At 32.4% G+C, this 17,884-nt stretch overlaps 1 protein-coding gene across 1 annotated transcript in view; it reads left to right on the forward strand.

Moving 5' to 3' along the window:
• Positions 1–17,494, forward strand: part of THSD7A (thrombospondin type 1 domain containing 7A) — a 415,402-nt gene extending 397,908 nt beyond the window's left edge. The window contains exons 24-28 of the mRNA XM_012757099.3: positions 4,287–4,382; positions 7,579–7,661; positions 8,017–8,227; positions 10,825–10,912; positions 11,650–17,494. Of these exons, the coding sequence (XP_012612553.2) occupies positions 4,287–4,382; positions 7,579–7,661; positions 8,017–8,227; positions 10,825–10,912; positions 11,650–11,734 (563 nt within the window). The 3' untranslated portion in view covers positions 11,735–17,494. The remainder of the gene's footprint in view (positions 1–4,286; positions 4,383–7,578; positions 7,662–8,016; positions 8,228–10,824; positions 10,913–11,649) is intronic.
• The last annotated feature ends 390 nt before the right edge of the window (positions 17,495–17,884 follow it).

Below are 17,884 nucleotides of genomic sequence, written 5' to 3' on the forward strand. Positions count from 1 at the left end.
TGTCTCTGAATAACACAGGGATAGTATCAATGAAAACAAAGGAATTAATATCTAGTGGAGAATATGGGGCTCAACAAACAATCTTTTTATTCCTACTTGTGTTTTGAAATAATTAAGAAATATGGCATATAATAGCAAGTAAGAGGCAAAGTATTATCTTTCTTACCAAAGAGTTAGAGTAGAAAGTTTAAAATGTTGAAGAACACCTAGAATAAAAACCAAATGGCCTAGATGACTTAACCCAAGAATTGGATAGAATTATCCACTCTTGTCAGTTTAATCTTCTTAAATTTACCAACTAAATAAAACATCCCATATGCCCAGGATAGGGTAGGTAAGGTAGAGAAGAGTCAAGGGTTATAATAAATGAAATAACTCTCAAGGCAAAAAATAGAAGTATTTACCCCAAAATGACAATGAAATAAAATTAGAAATTGATAACAGAATTACAAAAAAATTCCCATATGCACACAAGGAAGTAAAAAATGAAAACCATACTTGTAGAGCATTACCTATTAAATGTTATTTGGGATACAGCAAAGAAGTACTTAGAGGAGAAATTGAAGCTTTAAATGTTTCTATAGAAGGGAGAAAGGTTAAAAATGATCTAAGCTTTCAACTCAAGAAATTTTTTAATGTAAAAAAGAAATAGAATGTAACCAGTATGGGTAACTGTAAGTTCAATGAGATAGAAAATAAAGAAACAAGAGATAATCAACAAAACAAATAGCTTGGGTTTTTTTGTTTTATTTTTTGCAAATTAACAAAATAGACTACCCCATGGTAAAATAAATGAAGAAAAAAGTGCAAATAGAGTTTAGAAAATATAATTCTGTGAATGTGAATTGTTTTTGCTAATAAATGTAAAAACTTAAATTTAGAATGCTATAATTTATCAAGAGTAATAGAGAACCTACACCATGAATTATATCACTGTTTTCAAATCTATCAAATATTTACATGCAGACAGACTTAAACTTGACTTATGAGTTTTACCAAAAGTTAAAGAAACAGACAACTTCTATTTATGTGAAATCCCTGGTAAGAAAACAAAGTTAAGTGGGGAAAAAAGTGAGGAAAATCTCCCCAACTTCTATGATATTATAATGTTGACAATAAAACAAGTCAATAAAAATCAAGTTACCTATGTAAATTGATGTCAAAATCATAAAAAATAAAATGTCAATTAACAAAGTCAGTAATGTATTTAATAATATCATGATTAATTATAGTTAATTGCAGAAATAAAGATGACCAAATATTAGAAAAATCTATTAATCCAACTCATCATATTAAGAGAAAAAAAAGAGAGGATTTTTAATACATATTGAAAAAATGTTTATAGAATTCAATCCTCATTCACAATAAAAACTTACAAACCAAACTTGAACTTGAAGGAAATGTTTTTACCCAGAAAATGATATCTACCAAAACTTACAACAATCATGATATATGGGAAAACATTAGAGACACTCATTTGCAATTAATAACAAAACATGGATGCCCACTTTTGCTACTTCTTTCCAACTCAGGGAAAGAGGTTCTAGCCAAAGCATAATCAAAACTTTAATAATTGAAAATGAAAAAATAAAATCATCATTCTCATATTTTGTGACTTTTACATTTAAAAAAATGAAGAGAATTTATAAACAAGTATTTAGAAGTAAAAACAGTTCAGAAACATTGTACAATTTTTAAAAATACAAAATAGTCTTTTTTATCAAAATTAAATTAAAAATTTTATTTTATCAAAATTAAATAGTATAAAATTTAATTGGAAAATTGTATTAATAATAAAAATAAAATTATAAGAAATACATCTAACAAAAATAATTTAACATAGGTATGAAAAAAATTTTAAATCTTACTGGAAGACATAAAGAAAGAACTAAAACATTGGTGAAATAGACAATGTTCATGGATAAAAAGCTTCAATATTATAACATTTATATAAATTTACCTATAAATTCTATGCAATTTGAATTTTGCCAATGTAATCAGAGAAATTGATTCTAAAATTAAGTTGAAGAGGTTAAAGACCCAGAAGATCCCAGAATGTTTTTAGGAAGGAAAAGTGAGAGAAGAATTCAAGGGACTTATATGACTTTATATCAAGACTTACTCTAAAGCATTAATAGTTAAAAAGAGTGATTGATCAACAATAAATCAATTAGACTAATAAACAGGATAATCTCAGGGACAAATTCTAACTTATATAGGTAAGTGGTAAAGTGAAAGTTGATGAGGAACAATGAGTGGATGAAGAATGTTGCCACAATTTGTTATCCATATAAAGTTCTTAAAAGTATATATATCATATAAAAAAACCTATATTCTAGATAAATTATAGACCTAAAGTGAAGAATAAAACTGTAAAACACTTAACAAAAATATGAGAGAATATTTTCATAAACTCAAGGTAGAGAAGGATTTCTTAAATATGACAGCGAAAGCACAAATGAAAGTGGAAAAGATTAAAAATTCTTACAATTTAAATCTTCTACACAATAAAGTAGATCACAAATGAGATTACAGGACAAGCCACAGACTAAGAAGAGATATTTGTGAAACCAATTAATTTCACAGGATTAGTGTGTAAAATAGAAATCTAAAACTTTGGCCCATAACAATAAATTAAATTGTTGAGAATCCCAAAGAGCTTTTCTTTTGTGATATATATATAATTTTAAAAGTAGAAAACTGATAAATGTTTTAAATGTTTATTGATTTATTTAAAATAATCATAAAATAATTGTATGTTATCATAAGTGGCATATTTACCAAAATATAAGTTTCCCATAACAAAAAGAGAATAACTTTAATGACAAGAGAGGTCTTATTTAGATTTTTGCAAATCTCTATAAAGTCTATGTTAATGAAGGTATTGAATTATCTTATCTGATTCTGGATTCAATCTATTGCAACCTTATTTTAGTTTATATATATGAAGAAAATCCAGCCTTACACAGATATGTAGTTGAAAGGGAGAAATCCTCATACCCACTCTGAAAAAGATGTCAAGATCTCCTTAGGTCTCTTAACTGTACTTTGAGAATCACTATTCTAACATAAAGAATTCCCACAATTCAGTGAGAAAAGGCATACATGTCAATGGGGAAAAAAAAAAATGGCCAAAAGGTATAAATACACAATTCATCTAAAAGGAAATCCAAATGCCCCATAAACATTTGTGTTACTGCTTAATAGCTTTAGCAATCAAGGAACTTCAATTTAAAATGACAAGATAGCTTTCCATACCTATAAGACTGACAAAAAAAATTGAAATCTGGCAATTATAAATGTTCATAAGTGTTTAGAGCAGTGGTAATCTGTATCCACTGCTGGTGGAGGTGTAAATTGTCACCTTTTGGAGGAAAAAAAAAGAGCAATATTTAGTAAAGTTTCAGCTAAACATACAGTGATTTCCTCTATATATTTACCTTAAGGAAGCACCAGGAAACTTGCACAAGGTTGACCACTGATGCTTTGTTTGGATAGCAAAAATTAAAAAGAACCTAAGAGAGGAAATAGCTAAATAAATTATGGCAGTTAGTACAATGGAATTCTATGTAGCAGTTAAAATTAATTGACTATATCTACATTAAAAATTACATAGAAATATTTCATCTGTGACACTATTAAGTTTCAGAATAATATATAGAATTTGATACATTTTTTAAATTTAAGACTACATAAAAATAATATATATAATAATAATATCATTTACGTGTATATGATGTGTGTCTATAAACACACACATATATATAGCAAAAGAATTAAAAACATGGCAAAGAAAATCATACATCTCATTCAGAATAGTGTGTATTGCTGGACAGAGGGAGATGAGATTAGGAAGGAATATAATAGGATGTCAAGTTTATTTCTTATGTTTTATTCCTCAACAAGCAAAGGAAAACTAAAGTAAATATGGCTAAATGGTAATATTTGTTAAAATTGCATGATTGGTGACTGAATATTTCTTTTATTTATTTTCCATACCTGTCAGTATGTTTGATATTTCATAATACTTTTTAAAAAATTAAGTAAAATTAAAAACCCAGGTTCCCACCAGATGATATGAGAGAATACATGGAAAATTAGTTGGGATTTAGGTAAATAGCTACAATTTTATAACATTTGCATGGCAACTGCAGGACAATAAATTGACATTTGAATCATCAGAGATGGACGGCTTGTCACTTTTCAGTTGTTCATCAATATTTTATTAATACTCTATCCCCATGATTGTCCTTTTGGGTAACAGAATGTTTATCTTGTCCCTACAGATGGGCAGTGTTATGAGTATAAGTGGATGGCCAGTGCTTGGAAGGGCTCTTCCCGAACAGTCTGGTGTCAAAGGTCAGATGGTGTAAATGTAACAGGTAAACCTCCAATTTCTCCTTGTTCTTTGAAAGTCTTCCTGTAATACACACGTCATTAGTTAAAGAAAATAATGAAGGAAACATAGATACGCTTTCAGCATTCAAAACCTGGCTGGGATTCAGGGCTCCTGAGCTATATACCTGTCTGGTGACCAAACAAATTATTTTATTTCATAATATTTCAAATTTTCCCTCACCTACCCCTGTTAGATATTAGTGCTGGAATGTATTTAATTAAAATATTGTCTAACTCTAATAAATGCTTATTATGAGTAATTTTCATGTTGTTTTTCCTAGAAATTTTATATTAATAAGTCACTACATGTTAAGGAAAAAAATCAATTTTTTTTACTGTTTCTGCTTCTGTGCTTTGAAGGCATTACAATTATAAACCAAAAATTTCACCGAAAGAGTATGATTATACAAATCCAAATATCTTGCTTGAATTTAGAAATATATGATTTAGAGGGTTTTTTTTTTTTAATTAACTGAGAGGGAAGACCCATTGGTAAATCTTAAACCCAGACTATCAGAACAACTCACATAGTAGGTCTCCATCCCAAAATTATCTTATATCCAAAGAAGAAATCCAAAGGAAGAACTTTTTTAAATTGTGCTTGACCTAAATGTATGTGCAAAGAGCTACTCTACTCTGCAATGACTAAGAATTTCTTTATCTGAGTCCAGTAAATTCAAGGGATCCCAAGGACCCCTTGAAAGTGGAAGAGACTTGGCTCCAGATAGGTAGTGAACGACCCTGCAAATTTCCTAGTAAGAAATGAAGCTCAGAACCGGAACCTCAACCCCAGGCTCATGGACTTATTGCCTCTTCTTAAGTAATTTCTTTTTATAGATCTAATCTACAGGAATCGCCATAGCATAGCAGCAGCAGGAGTATTGGCAGTTACCTGTTCTGGGGTACCTGCCAACTTGCTGCTGCATTTTGAACCTCCTGTAGGGAGAAAATGTAACGTGCATTTGGATGCCTTTGAGCAATGTCCATTATAAATTTAACTTTAATATATACAGTAATATAACAGGAGCAAGATCAATGTGGTTTTTGAAAACTATCAATTTTTATATTGAATTTTAAATCACCTGGATTTATTGAAGCCTAATTACTTATTTCATCCCTATGGAAACTGAATCAGGATGTCAAATTGTATTCTTGTGAAGATATAATTTTATACATGAGAAAGATGCATTAAGAAGTCCTTGATAATAGCAACTCTCAGTGGACATGTAGGTAACAAAGAAAAGACACCTCCTAGGAAACTGTTTGCTCTCTCACAGTATTATTATTTGGGAGAAAAATCTGCCCCGACCACCCCACACTATGAGGTGTGGGGTTAAGAAGAGCCCATGGACAGGGAAGAATGGGTTTTCTGAACCAGGAGATATCAATAGAGGTCATCCATTAAACTCAGAGATTAGAAATGAATGTCTCCATTCTTCTTTAAATTATTCAGAGGCAATTTAATAGCTTCTCCTACAAGTTTGAATTTTTTTTTCCAAATATGGATTCAAATAATATTTGTCTGCCTTTCTTCTACATGTTAAAAGTTCTTTTCCCACTGCAGTTGGGGCTATTCCCCAATGCAAAAGTGAGTTAGACCTTAAAAGATTTACCTGTAGAAACCATATTTTTAGTTTCTTTTTAATATAGCAAAGTGTCCAAGGTATTTCTTCCTAATACTGTTTGGGACCAAAAAGCCAATGTGTAAATGATTTGTGATAAACTCTATATGCATTCTTCTTTCATCTTTTAGGAGAGGTGAGATTATGAGAAATAGGCAAGCATGTAAAGTACATCTACTTTGATCAATTGCTTTAATTTATGAATTTTTCCTTATAAGAAACTCAAAATATTGCTTTCCTTTTTCTTCATGTGTTTAATGATAATAATTTCAATATGGCAAATTAACCGCAATTGCCTTGCAATAACTAACTGCTTTTCCATTACAACTTTTCCATGAATATTTTCCATTTATAATATTGAGGAAAAGATAAAGAATTAGCAATAGACACATTTGATTAAATTTCAGAGGATCATCAGTTCCATAAAGAAAAACTTTCCTTTGCTAACGTTCTGTTAAACTGAACAAATTTAGTTTGAAAATATGAGTTTCTTTCATGTCACCAATGTTTCTTTATGACATATGTTCCCATCTTAAACCTCACCTACAACAACTGAGGCACAAATGATACTCTACTTGAAAACAAAGAAGAAAGAGGAAGCCAGGCGAGGTGGCACATGCCTATAATCCTGGCACTCTGGGAAGCCGAGGTGGGCGGATCGCTCAAGGTCAGGAGTTCGAAACCAGCCTGAGCAAGAGCGAGACCCTGTCTCTACTAAAAATAAAAAAAAATTAATTGGCCAACTAAAATATGTAGAAAAAATTAGCCAGACATAGTGGTGCATGCCTGTGTCCCATGCCCTAATCCCAGCTACTCGGGAGGCTGAGGCAGAAGGATCACTTGAGCCCAGGAGTTTGAGGTTGCTGTGAGCTAGGCTGATGCCACGGCACTCTAGCCCGGGCAACACAGTGAGACTCTATCTCCAAAAAAATTTTAAAAAATAAAAATGAAGAAAGAGGAATAAATAGCTGCAACATCAAGTTAAAACAATAGGGCAAAACAAATGACTTAGTAGTTATACATTTGGTTTCTTCTCTCTACCCCCAAAATATCATAAATTAGCAGGAAGAGTGATTTTACTCAAAAAGAAATATACATTATAAAAAATACACTTATGAGGTGGTCACATAAATTAAAGAGTTATCTCAAGGGACATGAATACTACTGTTTTGAATAACCAAGAAAGATTTTTAACTTTAAAAGAAAATTAAATCTGCTTTTCAATTGCTGGACTTAGCTTCGGGAACTCCTGACAGAAATAGTTTGTATACAGTTAGTATTTTCAAAACAGCAGCTATTATAAAATCAGCCTTTCAACAAACACTTATTGAATACCTGCTAAGTACCAGGCATTGTGCTGTTATCCCTGGGTAAGAAGGGCCTCGCATTGCTAAATAAGCGGTCAAGGTTAACCAAATATTTCACAGTCAACCACCGACAGAAAAATCCATGGGATTCCCAAAGTGGTTCAAGATTCAAAGACAAGTCGCTAACAGCAGTGTATTTTTATCTCAGCAAGAGATATTATTTGTCAAAATAATGATTTTCTATTCTGCAGGGGGCTGCTTGGTGTTGAGCCAGCCTGATGCTGACAGGTCTTGTAACCCACCGTGTAGTCAACCCCACTCGTACTGTAGCGAGGTATGTGCAAATGCATCAGGGCAGACAAGCCAGCTTCATCCTTTGTCATCCCTGTCTCTTGTGCAATCGATCCCCACCTCCCCCCCAAGAAAAAGCATGTCTTGAGGAACAAAAATTCTATTTTTAGACCTCTCCTTTTATCAATATAAACAATTCTGAATATCCTTACTTTCACTTTTAAAATAAATTTCTCTATAATATTTAATGCAAAAAGTTTGTTCTTTTTTATGGAATGAAGACAGAGGTTACTTGTAGTAAATTCCCAAACAATCCTTGTTTATAGCCTTCTCTTCAAGTTGGGTCTGTTTTGCTTTCAGAGATTACCTTGCATGCCAATCTTCTTGTTCTTCTGCAGACAAAAACATGCCATTGTGAAGAAGGGTACACTGAAGTCATGTCTTCTAACAGCACACTTGAGCAATGCACACTTATCCCCGTGGTGGTGATACCCACCGTGGAGGACAAGAGAGGAGATGTGAAAACCAGTCGGGCAGTACATCCAACCCAACCCTCCAGTAACCCAGCAGGACGGGGAAGGACCTGGTTTCTACAGCCATTTGGGCCAGGTGAAGTGACTGGACAGTGTTGATGTAGAATTCCTTAGTTATACATTTAGCTAATGCCAAATGATTAAAAAAGTGAACAAGCATTGTCATGTAAACTATTTATTATGTCATCTATATGCAATTATTCTGATATTGCCATCTAGTCTTCTATTTTTTACTGTTCTGAAAAAGTACTCATGCTCAAAGTTCAGAAAATGACATTACTTTCTTCTGAGAAAAGTTTTGAGATTGATATTATTTATCTTAATTCCAGTCCTAAAGTTACAAGTATAATTAATTTTACATTGAACAAAGAAATCTAATAATGGAAATATGAATTGGGAAAAAAGTGTCTTGTTGTTCAGAACTGGGACAGAAGAGAGTATAAAATCATTCCAGAATTTTTAGTTTGATTATAAGAATGGCAATAGCTTGAACCTTAAATAGGAACATCAGGAAGGCAGTCCTTTGCCAGGGGACACTTGGTAGTCAGATCAATTTATATCAGTCCTAAGACTCAAATACACAGAATCTGTACTAGCACCAGATACACAGAGGCAAGGATAGAGCCTTTCCTTCTAGATAAGATTATCCAAACTCAGAGGCTGACCAGCCCTTTTCATAATAAACAGACATCTTTCTTAATGTATCTAGTAATGGACTTAAAGCCAATAGAGGCAAAAGCTTGAAGACCTGATGAAATGCTATTCTCTATTCTGCATGCTTTCTCTCCCCAGTTGGATTTAATCACACACTCATTCCTACAGCTAACCTGGTGCTTGAAAATGTGCTCTAAGGGCTATACAGCAGCTAAGATCATGCCACTTTTTCTCACACCCTGGAGGAATTACTAGTCATGACTAAAGAAAATCTCCAGGTAGAGCCAGATGTAACTTTATAATTCCATTAGAAACATGAGAAAATAAGGAAGGAATTTGCATAACTAACACATCTCTATTTTAAATACGTTAAGTCAAAATACTTTTTCTTATTGGAGAATCAGTACTGGATTTTTAAAGTATGCTAAATATTTGGGTAATTGGCTTTTAACCACATTATCACTGCCTTGGATAGGCTTTTAGCTGAAACTATTTTATTTTGCAAAGCTGACTTGTCTGTGTAACCATGGGAAACTCTTCTCTCAGTGTTCAAGACATTGGATCGGCAAAGACCAGAAGCAATCTTGGCCTTGACCAAGAATTCAAGCAGACCTCCTTACATCAAAACCAGTGTTTTCTTGTTTTGTTTTGTTTTGTTTTGTTTTGTTTTTTAAAGATGACATTATTGTCATTATTTTTAACTTAATACATAGTTTCCCCAATATTTGTAGAAGCACTCTCAGGGCAGAGAAACCAATAGCAAAGCAGCTCTTTTGATTCTAAACTCACCTCAAATTTAAAAAAAAAAAATCTTTCAGATTAAAAAGAAAGGAGATTTAGAATATTAACTGAATTTACATCCTGTAACCAGCTCTCCTTCCTCTGGAGAGGCACTCTAGTGCCTTAGCTGGTGGGTGGGTTCCTGGGGCTTCCAGGTGTGTCTTTAGTCTCAGTGGGAGCAGGTGGGGTAGTGAGGCTGGGCAGAGTTGGATTGTGTGAGCCTGCCCTCAAACTCCACAAATGCTGTTAGCAGGGGTCAATTTATTTCTAGCAAATGAACCTCTAACTTGATCTAGCTCCAGGCAAACAAATTCTACAGTACCAATTTGCTTTTGGTGCTGTTCAAATATTGAATAAATCAGAGTCTCCATCAGTTCAATTGCCCTATCTATAATTTTAACACTAATATCATATCATGTAATCAGATGTATGCAATAAAATATATGTGTTGATATGAAGATCAGATTAAATTAGGCAGTATCATTAATAGCATCTTGTGCTTGAAGTTTTTTCAGAGTATAAAACTAAGAAGTTCAAAGAGAATGAGATCAGAAAATTATTATACAAAAGGTCCTGTTATGTCTAATTTCATATAATAGAAAAGATAGGAAAGAAAATATTTATAGATCCTTCTATTAATATATGTTAATCAAAATAGTTATTTTTGCAAAAGATAGTCTCAAGCCAATTTTAAAGCACACTGTAAATGTATACTGGATAAAAGATTATTGATTCTAAAAGTTAAATATATTCACTTTCACTTCATCTGGAACAAAAATGTTAAAATGACAAAATTAATGTTTAAATACCTGTCTATATCAACTCTAGGTTGTAGGACTTTCTTAAAATTGCATTATTTTTATCATTTTCTATAATTGCCATTCTCAATATAGATTTAAAAATCAGAATAAAGGGTTTATATAGTATTACACATGTATTGAGTCTGAAATAAAATTCAGATGAGAAGGAGCAGAAGTTTAGACATACAAACTTAAAATCTGATCTCAAACATTATTGATTACTTTTCAATTTAATTTTCATTGATAACTTATCTTTCATGAAGCCGCATCTAACTCATAATAGCAGCTTTGCATTAAATCATTAACGGTGCCAAAGCAATCATTCATTTTGAGTTTTGAAAGAAATTGATTATATGTGACTGGTTATTGGTCATAATTAAAGACTGTCTCTTATACACCAAACTAATATAGATTAATAACTAATATCCATTCTTCTTAGATGGGAGACTAAAGACGTGGGTTTATGGTGTAGCAGCTGGGGCATTTGTGTTACTCATCTTTATCGTCTCCATGATTTATCTAGCTTGGTGAGTGTTTAAATATTTCAAAATCTAAGGGGATAAAGAATGTCTTTATTTCAGAGAAAACACTATCAGTTGACTGTAACACAGCACAAGCAAACTAACGTCTCAAGTATTCTACATTTATTTAGTGTTCACAAGAAGTTCTAAATAAACATGGCATTAGTCCTAGATGGCCTAAAAGCTACCAAATCTGAGCCATTTATTTTCTGTAGATGAGCCAGAATGGCACTAATGTCATCTTCTCAAGTATTTTCTCTTGCAAGTATGCAAGGGAATGTTGCTTTCTATGGACTGTGGTGAACTGTAGATTTTTATATTGAATTACTGCTGGAGAAAAACACAATGTTAATATCGAATCTTATTCAACTATCTTTTAAAACATGTATTATTTATTTATAAATTATGTGTTATTTATAAAGGTTTCTGGCCAAATACATATGATTATACTATGATGTTATTTCTATTGTTACTACTAAAGGAATTTCACCTAATAACTTATCTTTTATAGGATAATAAAATAATTGAAGTTTATTTAAAGTTTATTCAGAGCATAAAACCGTGCAATCCAAAGAGATCAGAAAATCAAATTCTAAGTTTGAATTTAGGCAATGTAAGCTATTAGGCAATTTAGGTCTATCAGGTTTTTTTTCTGTTTTTTTTTTTTTTTTTTTATGCCAAGCAGTAAAATTTACGTTTAAAGACTGATTTTCTTTCTCTCAACTTTAATGAATTTTTTACAGCAAAAAGCCAAAGAAACCCCAAAGAAGGCAAAACAACCGACTGAAACCTTTAACTTTAGCATATGATGGAGATGCAGACATGTAACGTGTAGCTTTTCCTGGCAACAACCAGGTTCAACTTCCGACTTCGTAATAATATCCAGAGGCCACCATGGAAGTATCCAAACTGTGTGGATTAAAATGCATTTTAACTGCTTAAAGGAGCATCATAAAGAAAAGAGTGAAAATCATACTGCCACTAGAGATATTCAAGACAGTGCCACTTAACATATGGACCATCAACCTGAGAATTCTAGGAGATTTAGTTGAATACATGCTGCATTCTGAGAGTTTTATGTCATCTTTTCTGAAATCTACCAACTAAAAACCACTTTCATCTCTAACAAACAGCGGAGGAATTGGCCAGTTAGGATGCCTGATATAAGACTGTCTGCAGTGTTAACCTGTAAAACTTTCTAGCATGAAGAGTTTATACAAAGATCTCTACAATATTATAGTCAAGCATAACAACATGTATACTCGATTGAATGATGCACATTATTATGTCAGATTATTTACTTGTTAGTAAGTAATTTTAACAATGAATAAAAAAATAAGCTTTAAGCTAAGCAGAAAACCTGTTAAATAAATTCAGCATCTTGGTGGTTGATGGTAGCTTTTATTGACCTGCATTTCAGAGACAAAGACTCTAAGACTTTATTCTTGTCTCTCTCCAAAGTATGAATGCTGGACATGTACTAGTATCTTAGAAGAAAGAGTCCTCAAGTTCAGTCTTTTATAGTGGTTATTGTCTGGAAAACTAATTTACTTGTGTTAATAATAATACGTTTCTACTTTCCCTAAATTTCAAACTGGTTGCCTGCATCTTTTTTGCTATATGGAAGGCACATTTTTGCACTATATTAGTGCAGCATGATAAGCACTTACCCAGTATTGCCATAGAAACTGCCTCTTTTCATATGGGATGAAGACATCTGTGCTAAGAGTGTCATAGAGACATTTGCAAGTTCTTGTATCCTGAAGAGAGTAAAGTTCAGTTTGGATGGCAACAGGATGGAATCAGCTATTACACCTGCTGTATACACTCTTCCTCATCACTGCAGCTGTTGTGAAATCAACAACATGGCGGTAATTTAAGTGTTGACGCCCCTAACCCTTTAACCCTCCAAAAGGTGGACCCCTCTAGTTGGTTTGTAATTGTTCTTTGAAGGCTGTTTATGACTAGATTTTTATATTTGTTATCTTTGTTAAAAAAAGAAAAGAAAAGAAAAAAAGGAACTGGTTGTCTTTTTAATTTCAAGCAGATGGAGAAAATAGTGTATGTAATGACTTTTGTAACAAAAAGAAAGCAAAATTATGTGTTGATCTTTCTTTCTCCCTGATTTGTTTTCCCAGTTTCAGATTGGACTGTCATGCAGGCAGTATTTCAAAATCCATAGTCTTTTGTCTTTGTTACTGGTAAAATTTGAAGTAGTCTTTTAAATGTATGATTTCAAAAACTAAAATTTTAAAAAGAGAAGAATAAATATCTTGTCGAGGGCTTCATTAAATATCTAGACCAAGATATATAGGCAAACTTTTTCTATAAAGGACCAGATAGTAAATATTTTCAGTCAGGTCAATGTTGCAATTTCTTAATTTGGCCAGTCTGCTGATGCAGCCATAGATAATACAGAATAAGAAAAAGAATGAACATGGCTGCTTTCCAATAAGACTTTCTTTACAAAAACAGGCAGCAGGCAACCTTTGCAGGTCATAGTTTGCTGACATCTGGTCTAGATATTTTTTAAGACTAACTCTCTATGGTGTCATCTTTAGTTTTCATTCATTTACCCTTTGCGATCAGTGTTTAATTTCAAAGGTAAAAATTTACAGTCATTAAATTTACCATTATACTGGAAGTACCTGTATTTTTCACAGATGTAGCCCTGGGAATGGCACAGTGGAACAATATCTAATTTAGCAGACTTCTTTCATATGAAAAGAAAATTCAAAGGTACCATTAAAAAGCAATACCATTTTTCAGGCAACATTATTGCAACAACCTTTGGGAGAGAAGAGGACATTAGGTTTTCAGGATTGAAAAAAAAAAGTGTAACAAAGCTATTTTATCTTAAACATAGCTGTGTTGCTAGAAAAGTGGTTTGGATTGAAAGGTATTTTACCTTCATTACTGGAGTGTGAACTCCCCCTGCTGTTCATTGGAGTATTTGCAATGATTCCAAAAGACATCAGGTTAAGATGTCATTACCCCCCAGATGAAAACATTTCTATGTATTTTGATAAGAACTAAATACAGTAAGCATTAATTCCTTACTCTGCATTCACTGTATTAGGCAATGTAAATCATTTCAAAGAGAACAGGTAGCCAGGAAGATGAGAATTTTATTCTAAGTCAAGGATTTAAATAAAGTCATAAAGACATAATTTATTTCATCTGTTTTATTGAAGAGGAAGACAAAAGTAATATTGCTACTATAAAACTTTGATTGTCAATATATATACTCAGGGGTCTTCCAGGTAATCCTCAAGTTGATCTCTTTGGATAAAATAAACTCTATTTGTCCAAAATGGTTGAGAAAGAAACTATTGCTGTTACTTGAAAAATTCAGTTAACAGTCTTATGAAACTTATGCAATACCTAATATTTTTGAAATGTGGAATAGAATAAAATATTGTTCCTACTAAAACTATACTTAAAATATTGTAAAATGTCATTAATTCAGAAGACAAATCAGTCTCATCCTACCTATATTGTAAAAATAAATGAATTAAGTGATCAAAAATTATAAAATGTTATAAAAATACAAGATGTTTTCATTCATAAATCAATTACATTTTACAGCATATATATATATATATACATATATATATATATATATATATATATATGAGATTAGGTTCAATGTAACCTAACACTAAGGACCATATTGGAAGTTCATTGTTAAGATAAATAAATACTGGATGGTCTCTTGTTAGAAAGGTGGAAAGAAAGGAATGTAACCATCTGGCTATTTTGGACAAGTGGGGGGTGACTATATTCTATATTCATGTTTATAACATGAAAATGGCCTCTTTTTTTGTTCCTGGCATGAGTCAATAATGAGTTAAATATTTTACCGGAATTTCATTAAAACTTATTCTTGTTTATTCTAAGAATGCAAGAGGGGAATATAGTAGTAACTTGTCTATTGACACTTTTGCCTTACCAAAATGGTCTGTGAGTCCAAAAAGATTTAGAACTACTATTCTATAATTATGAAGGTATGCATTTTGACACAGTTTTATATGAATTTGTTGGACTGTTTCAACAGAGACCGTATAGAAGTAGTGTAATTGATCTTTCTTGAAAGAGGCTGATTTGCTTATTCATCAATACTTAATCTAATATATTGACCGTAATCTTTATTTCAAAGTCTTTTTGAGGACACTATGGTGTAGCTTAAAGTAATTGAAAAGGAGTTCATAAAAGCATGGTTTTTTAATTACTTATAACAAAGCACAAATTACTTATAACAAGGCAAATATTTATTGACACATGTAAGACACTCTGCTAGGCACTGTAAAAAAAAAAAAGTTAGTAATGGCTTTTGTATACATAGGTACCTAGGACATTCAAAAGAAGGGAAAAAATGCTTAATGAGTGAAGATAGCACTTAAACACATTGACCTTTACTCTAGATTTGTTTTTAAATGTGGTTAGTGTTTTTCCATATGTAATGTGTCTTAGGCCATGCCATTAGGAGTTTGATTTTTCTCTACCTTCAGCAGTCATTATGGCTTAATCAAAACCCTGTTAAGTTGCTGGACATGTCAAGATAAAGTCACTTCTCTTACAGGAAGCAAAGAGCACCTTTCACACATTTATTTATCTCCTCCAACAACCTGTATCGTTGGTCCTTTCTGATGATTTTCTCTGGTTGGTCTCTCTCTACTCTCTTGTCAACAGCTAATGTCATCTACTTTCCTCAGAGTCACCTAGTGAACATGTCCAAATTTTTAATAAGAAAAAAAAAGAGAGAATACCTATATTTCCTTGCTATTAGAACCAAAATGTCACTGAGAATGTGAACATCTTGATTGAAACAGAACACATGAATCAAAAAAATGAATAAAGGGGAAACGAAAGATGTAAAAGTCATGCAGGAAAAAAAGTCTTTTTCTGTAAAAATGTCAATTCCTACACTAGCTTTAGAATTGCCCAGTTCCCTCCTATTCCTCCGACCTCTTTCTCAAGTCTTGTTCACTTCCCACACTACGAGACAGTGAGGGAGGCCTGTACCTTCCAGTACTGTTCAGAAAGTGGAGTCCATTATCAAGCTAATTTGGGGTCTCAATAGATTTGCAAGAATCATGCTTCCCAAATGATCTGGGATCTCACTATTTGTATAAATATTACCAAATTCAAGTGCATTCCTTGTTCTGTTTCTCCTCTAAGATTGAAGGTGTTGAAAGGACAGTTGTCCATGAGCAAATCTGTGAGGAATCTTGTCAGACTGTGATCATTCCTGGGACTAGTTAAATGTGAGAACTACAATACCCACCTATTCCAGTCTCACCTGGTCTTGCCCTCAGATGGCCCTGACTGCAGGACAGGATTTCAGGCATCTGAAACTGTAGTGTGGACAAAGCAAGTAGTTACTCTTTCATAAAAAGAATGCTCTGCAATGTGATATAATTCTATATCTAGCAGGGACACTGAAAACTGGCTATGTCTGCATTATTAGGTAAATAAAACAAATGCTAACTGAACAGAGTTAATTTTGCAGTTTTATTTTTTTTTGCACTTCTACCAGGTCTTAAAACAGTCAATGTGTGAAGACTTTTGGTTTGTGGGAGTCATGTTTTCAGTGATCAATACTTTCTGTTTTATTTAGAATCTATTGAATGTCAGTTTTATTGTTTTGGCACTTTTTTTCTGTTTTTAATAGTTTCTAGATTACCTACTTTTAACCATCAATTAACTTTTCCCACCTATTTTTCAGGAATCTATTTGTGTTTATTTTTAGACAGTGAACATTTAGATTTCCTTTCTGGTACTTTTTCCTGTCCATTTCTATCAAGACATTTGAAGAGATCAGTATCTGTCATTGTAAAATATAACTTTATTAAATTTGCAATCTGTCTTTCTATAAATTATAAATCCCCTAAATGTGTATTTTTTGTTAATTTAACTACCTGAATATTTATTTTTGTTTAAATATGGAGGCAGCTGTCTAAGAAGTTTTTGTTAATATTACTTTGTAAATTATGTAATGTAATTTATTTTAAATTATGTACATTTACTTTTTAATGCACAAAATGTCTATGTACAATTAACTACAGATTTGCAAATAATGTCACTAAGCTTTTTTCAGTTAATACAGATGGCATGTGAAGATGTAATATGCTTTTTTACATTTTCATATGGGTTATTTGTAAATAACTATATTGCTGACAAACATAAACACGGAAATCATTTTCATTCTAATCATGTGTATCTGTGTTTTGATTTGCATCATTTGCTTCTTAAATGTGGAGTGAAAAAAAATTTCAGTGATTACCCAAATCCTTTTACTACTGTTTTGCCCTTTCCCTGGATCTTTTTTACAACTCCAAGTTAGAAAGTATGAGAAATGCAACTTTCACTTTAAAGCTGAGGCCACTAGATGAATCTTCATGAGCAAAGGACCTCTTGGTTTCCAGTCAATTGAAAAAAGGGCAGCAGCAGAGGACAACAGAACACTCTAGAACAGAGTAAGGTTCTTCCTGCCCCATCGGTCATACGGCAAGCCTCTCACTGCCTCTTCTCCCTGTGTCTACCCATAAAAAAATTAAACTCAAAAATCAAAGCAGGAGTTCACACATTAACAAATTCAGGAAGAGATGTACAAATCAAACAAATTACTGCCAGAGTAGTTTGCATTAAAAATATTCTGCATGTTACTCAAGGTTGTTTGCACTTAAAACATCTACCTAGTAAAAATCAAATCCAAAAATCAAGGCAGGAGTTCACACACTAACAAATTCAGGAAGAGATTCGTAAATCAAACAAATTACTGCCAGGATAGTGTGCAGTTAAAGCATTTTCTGAAATAGCTGTTTGCTAAAATATAACTAAGCAGGGAGTCCTTTAAGCTCTCAGTCTGTGAACCACTCAAAATATGCAGCTAGTCTGCAACACTTGAAGAAAAAATGGTGATTTCCAGTTGTTTCATTTTCTGTATTGCTCATTACAACTGAATCTAGATGAAAA

The sequence above is a fragment of the Microcebus murinus genome, chromosome 9 (genome assembly GCF_040939455.1).
Source record: "Microcebus murinus isolate Inina chromosome 9, M.murinus_Inina_mat1.0, whole genome shotgun sequence".
NCBI lineage: Eukaryota > Metazoa > Chordata > Mammalia > Primates > Cheirogaleidae > Microcebus > Microcebus murinus.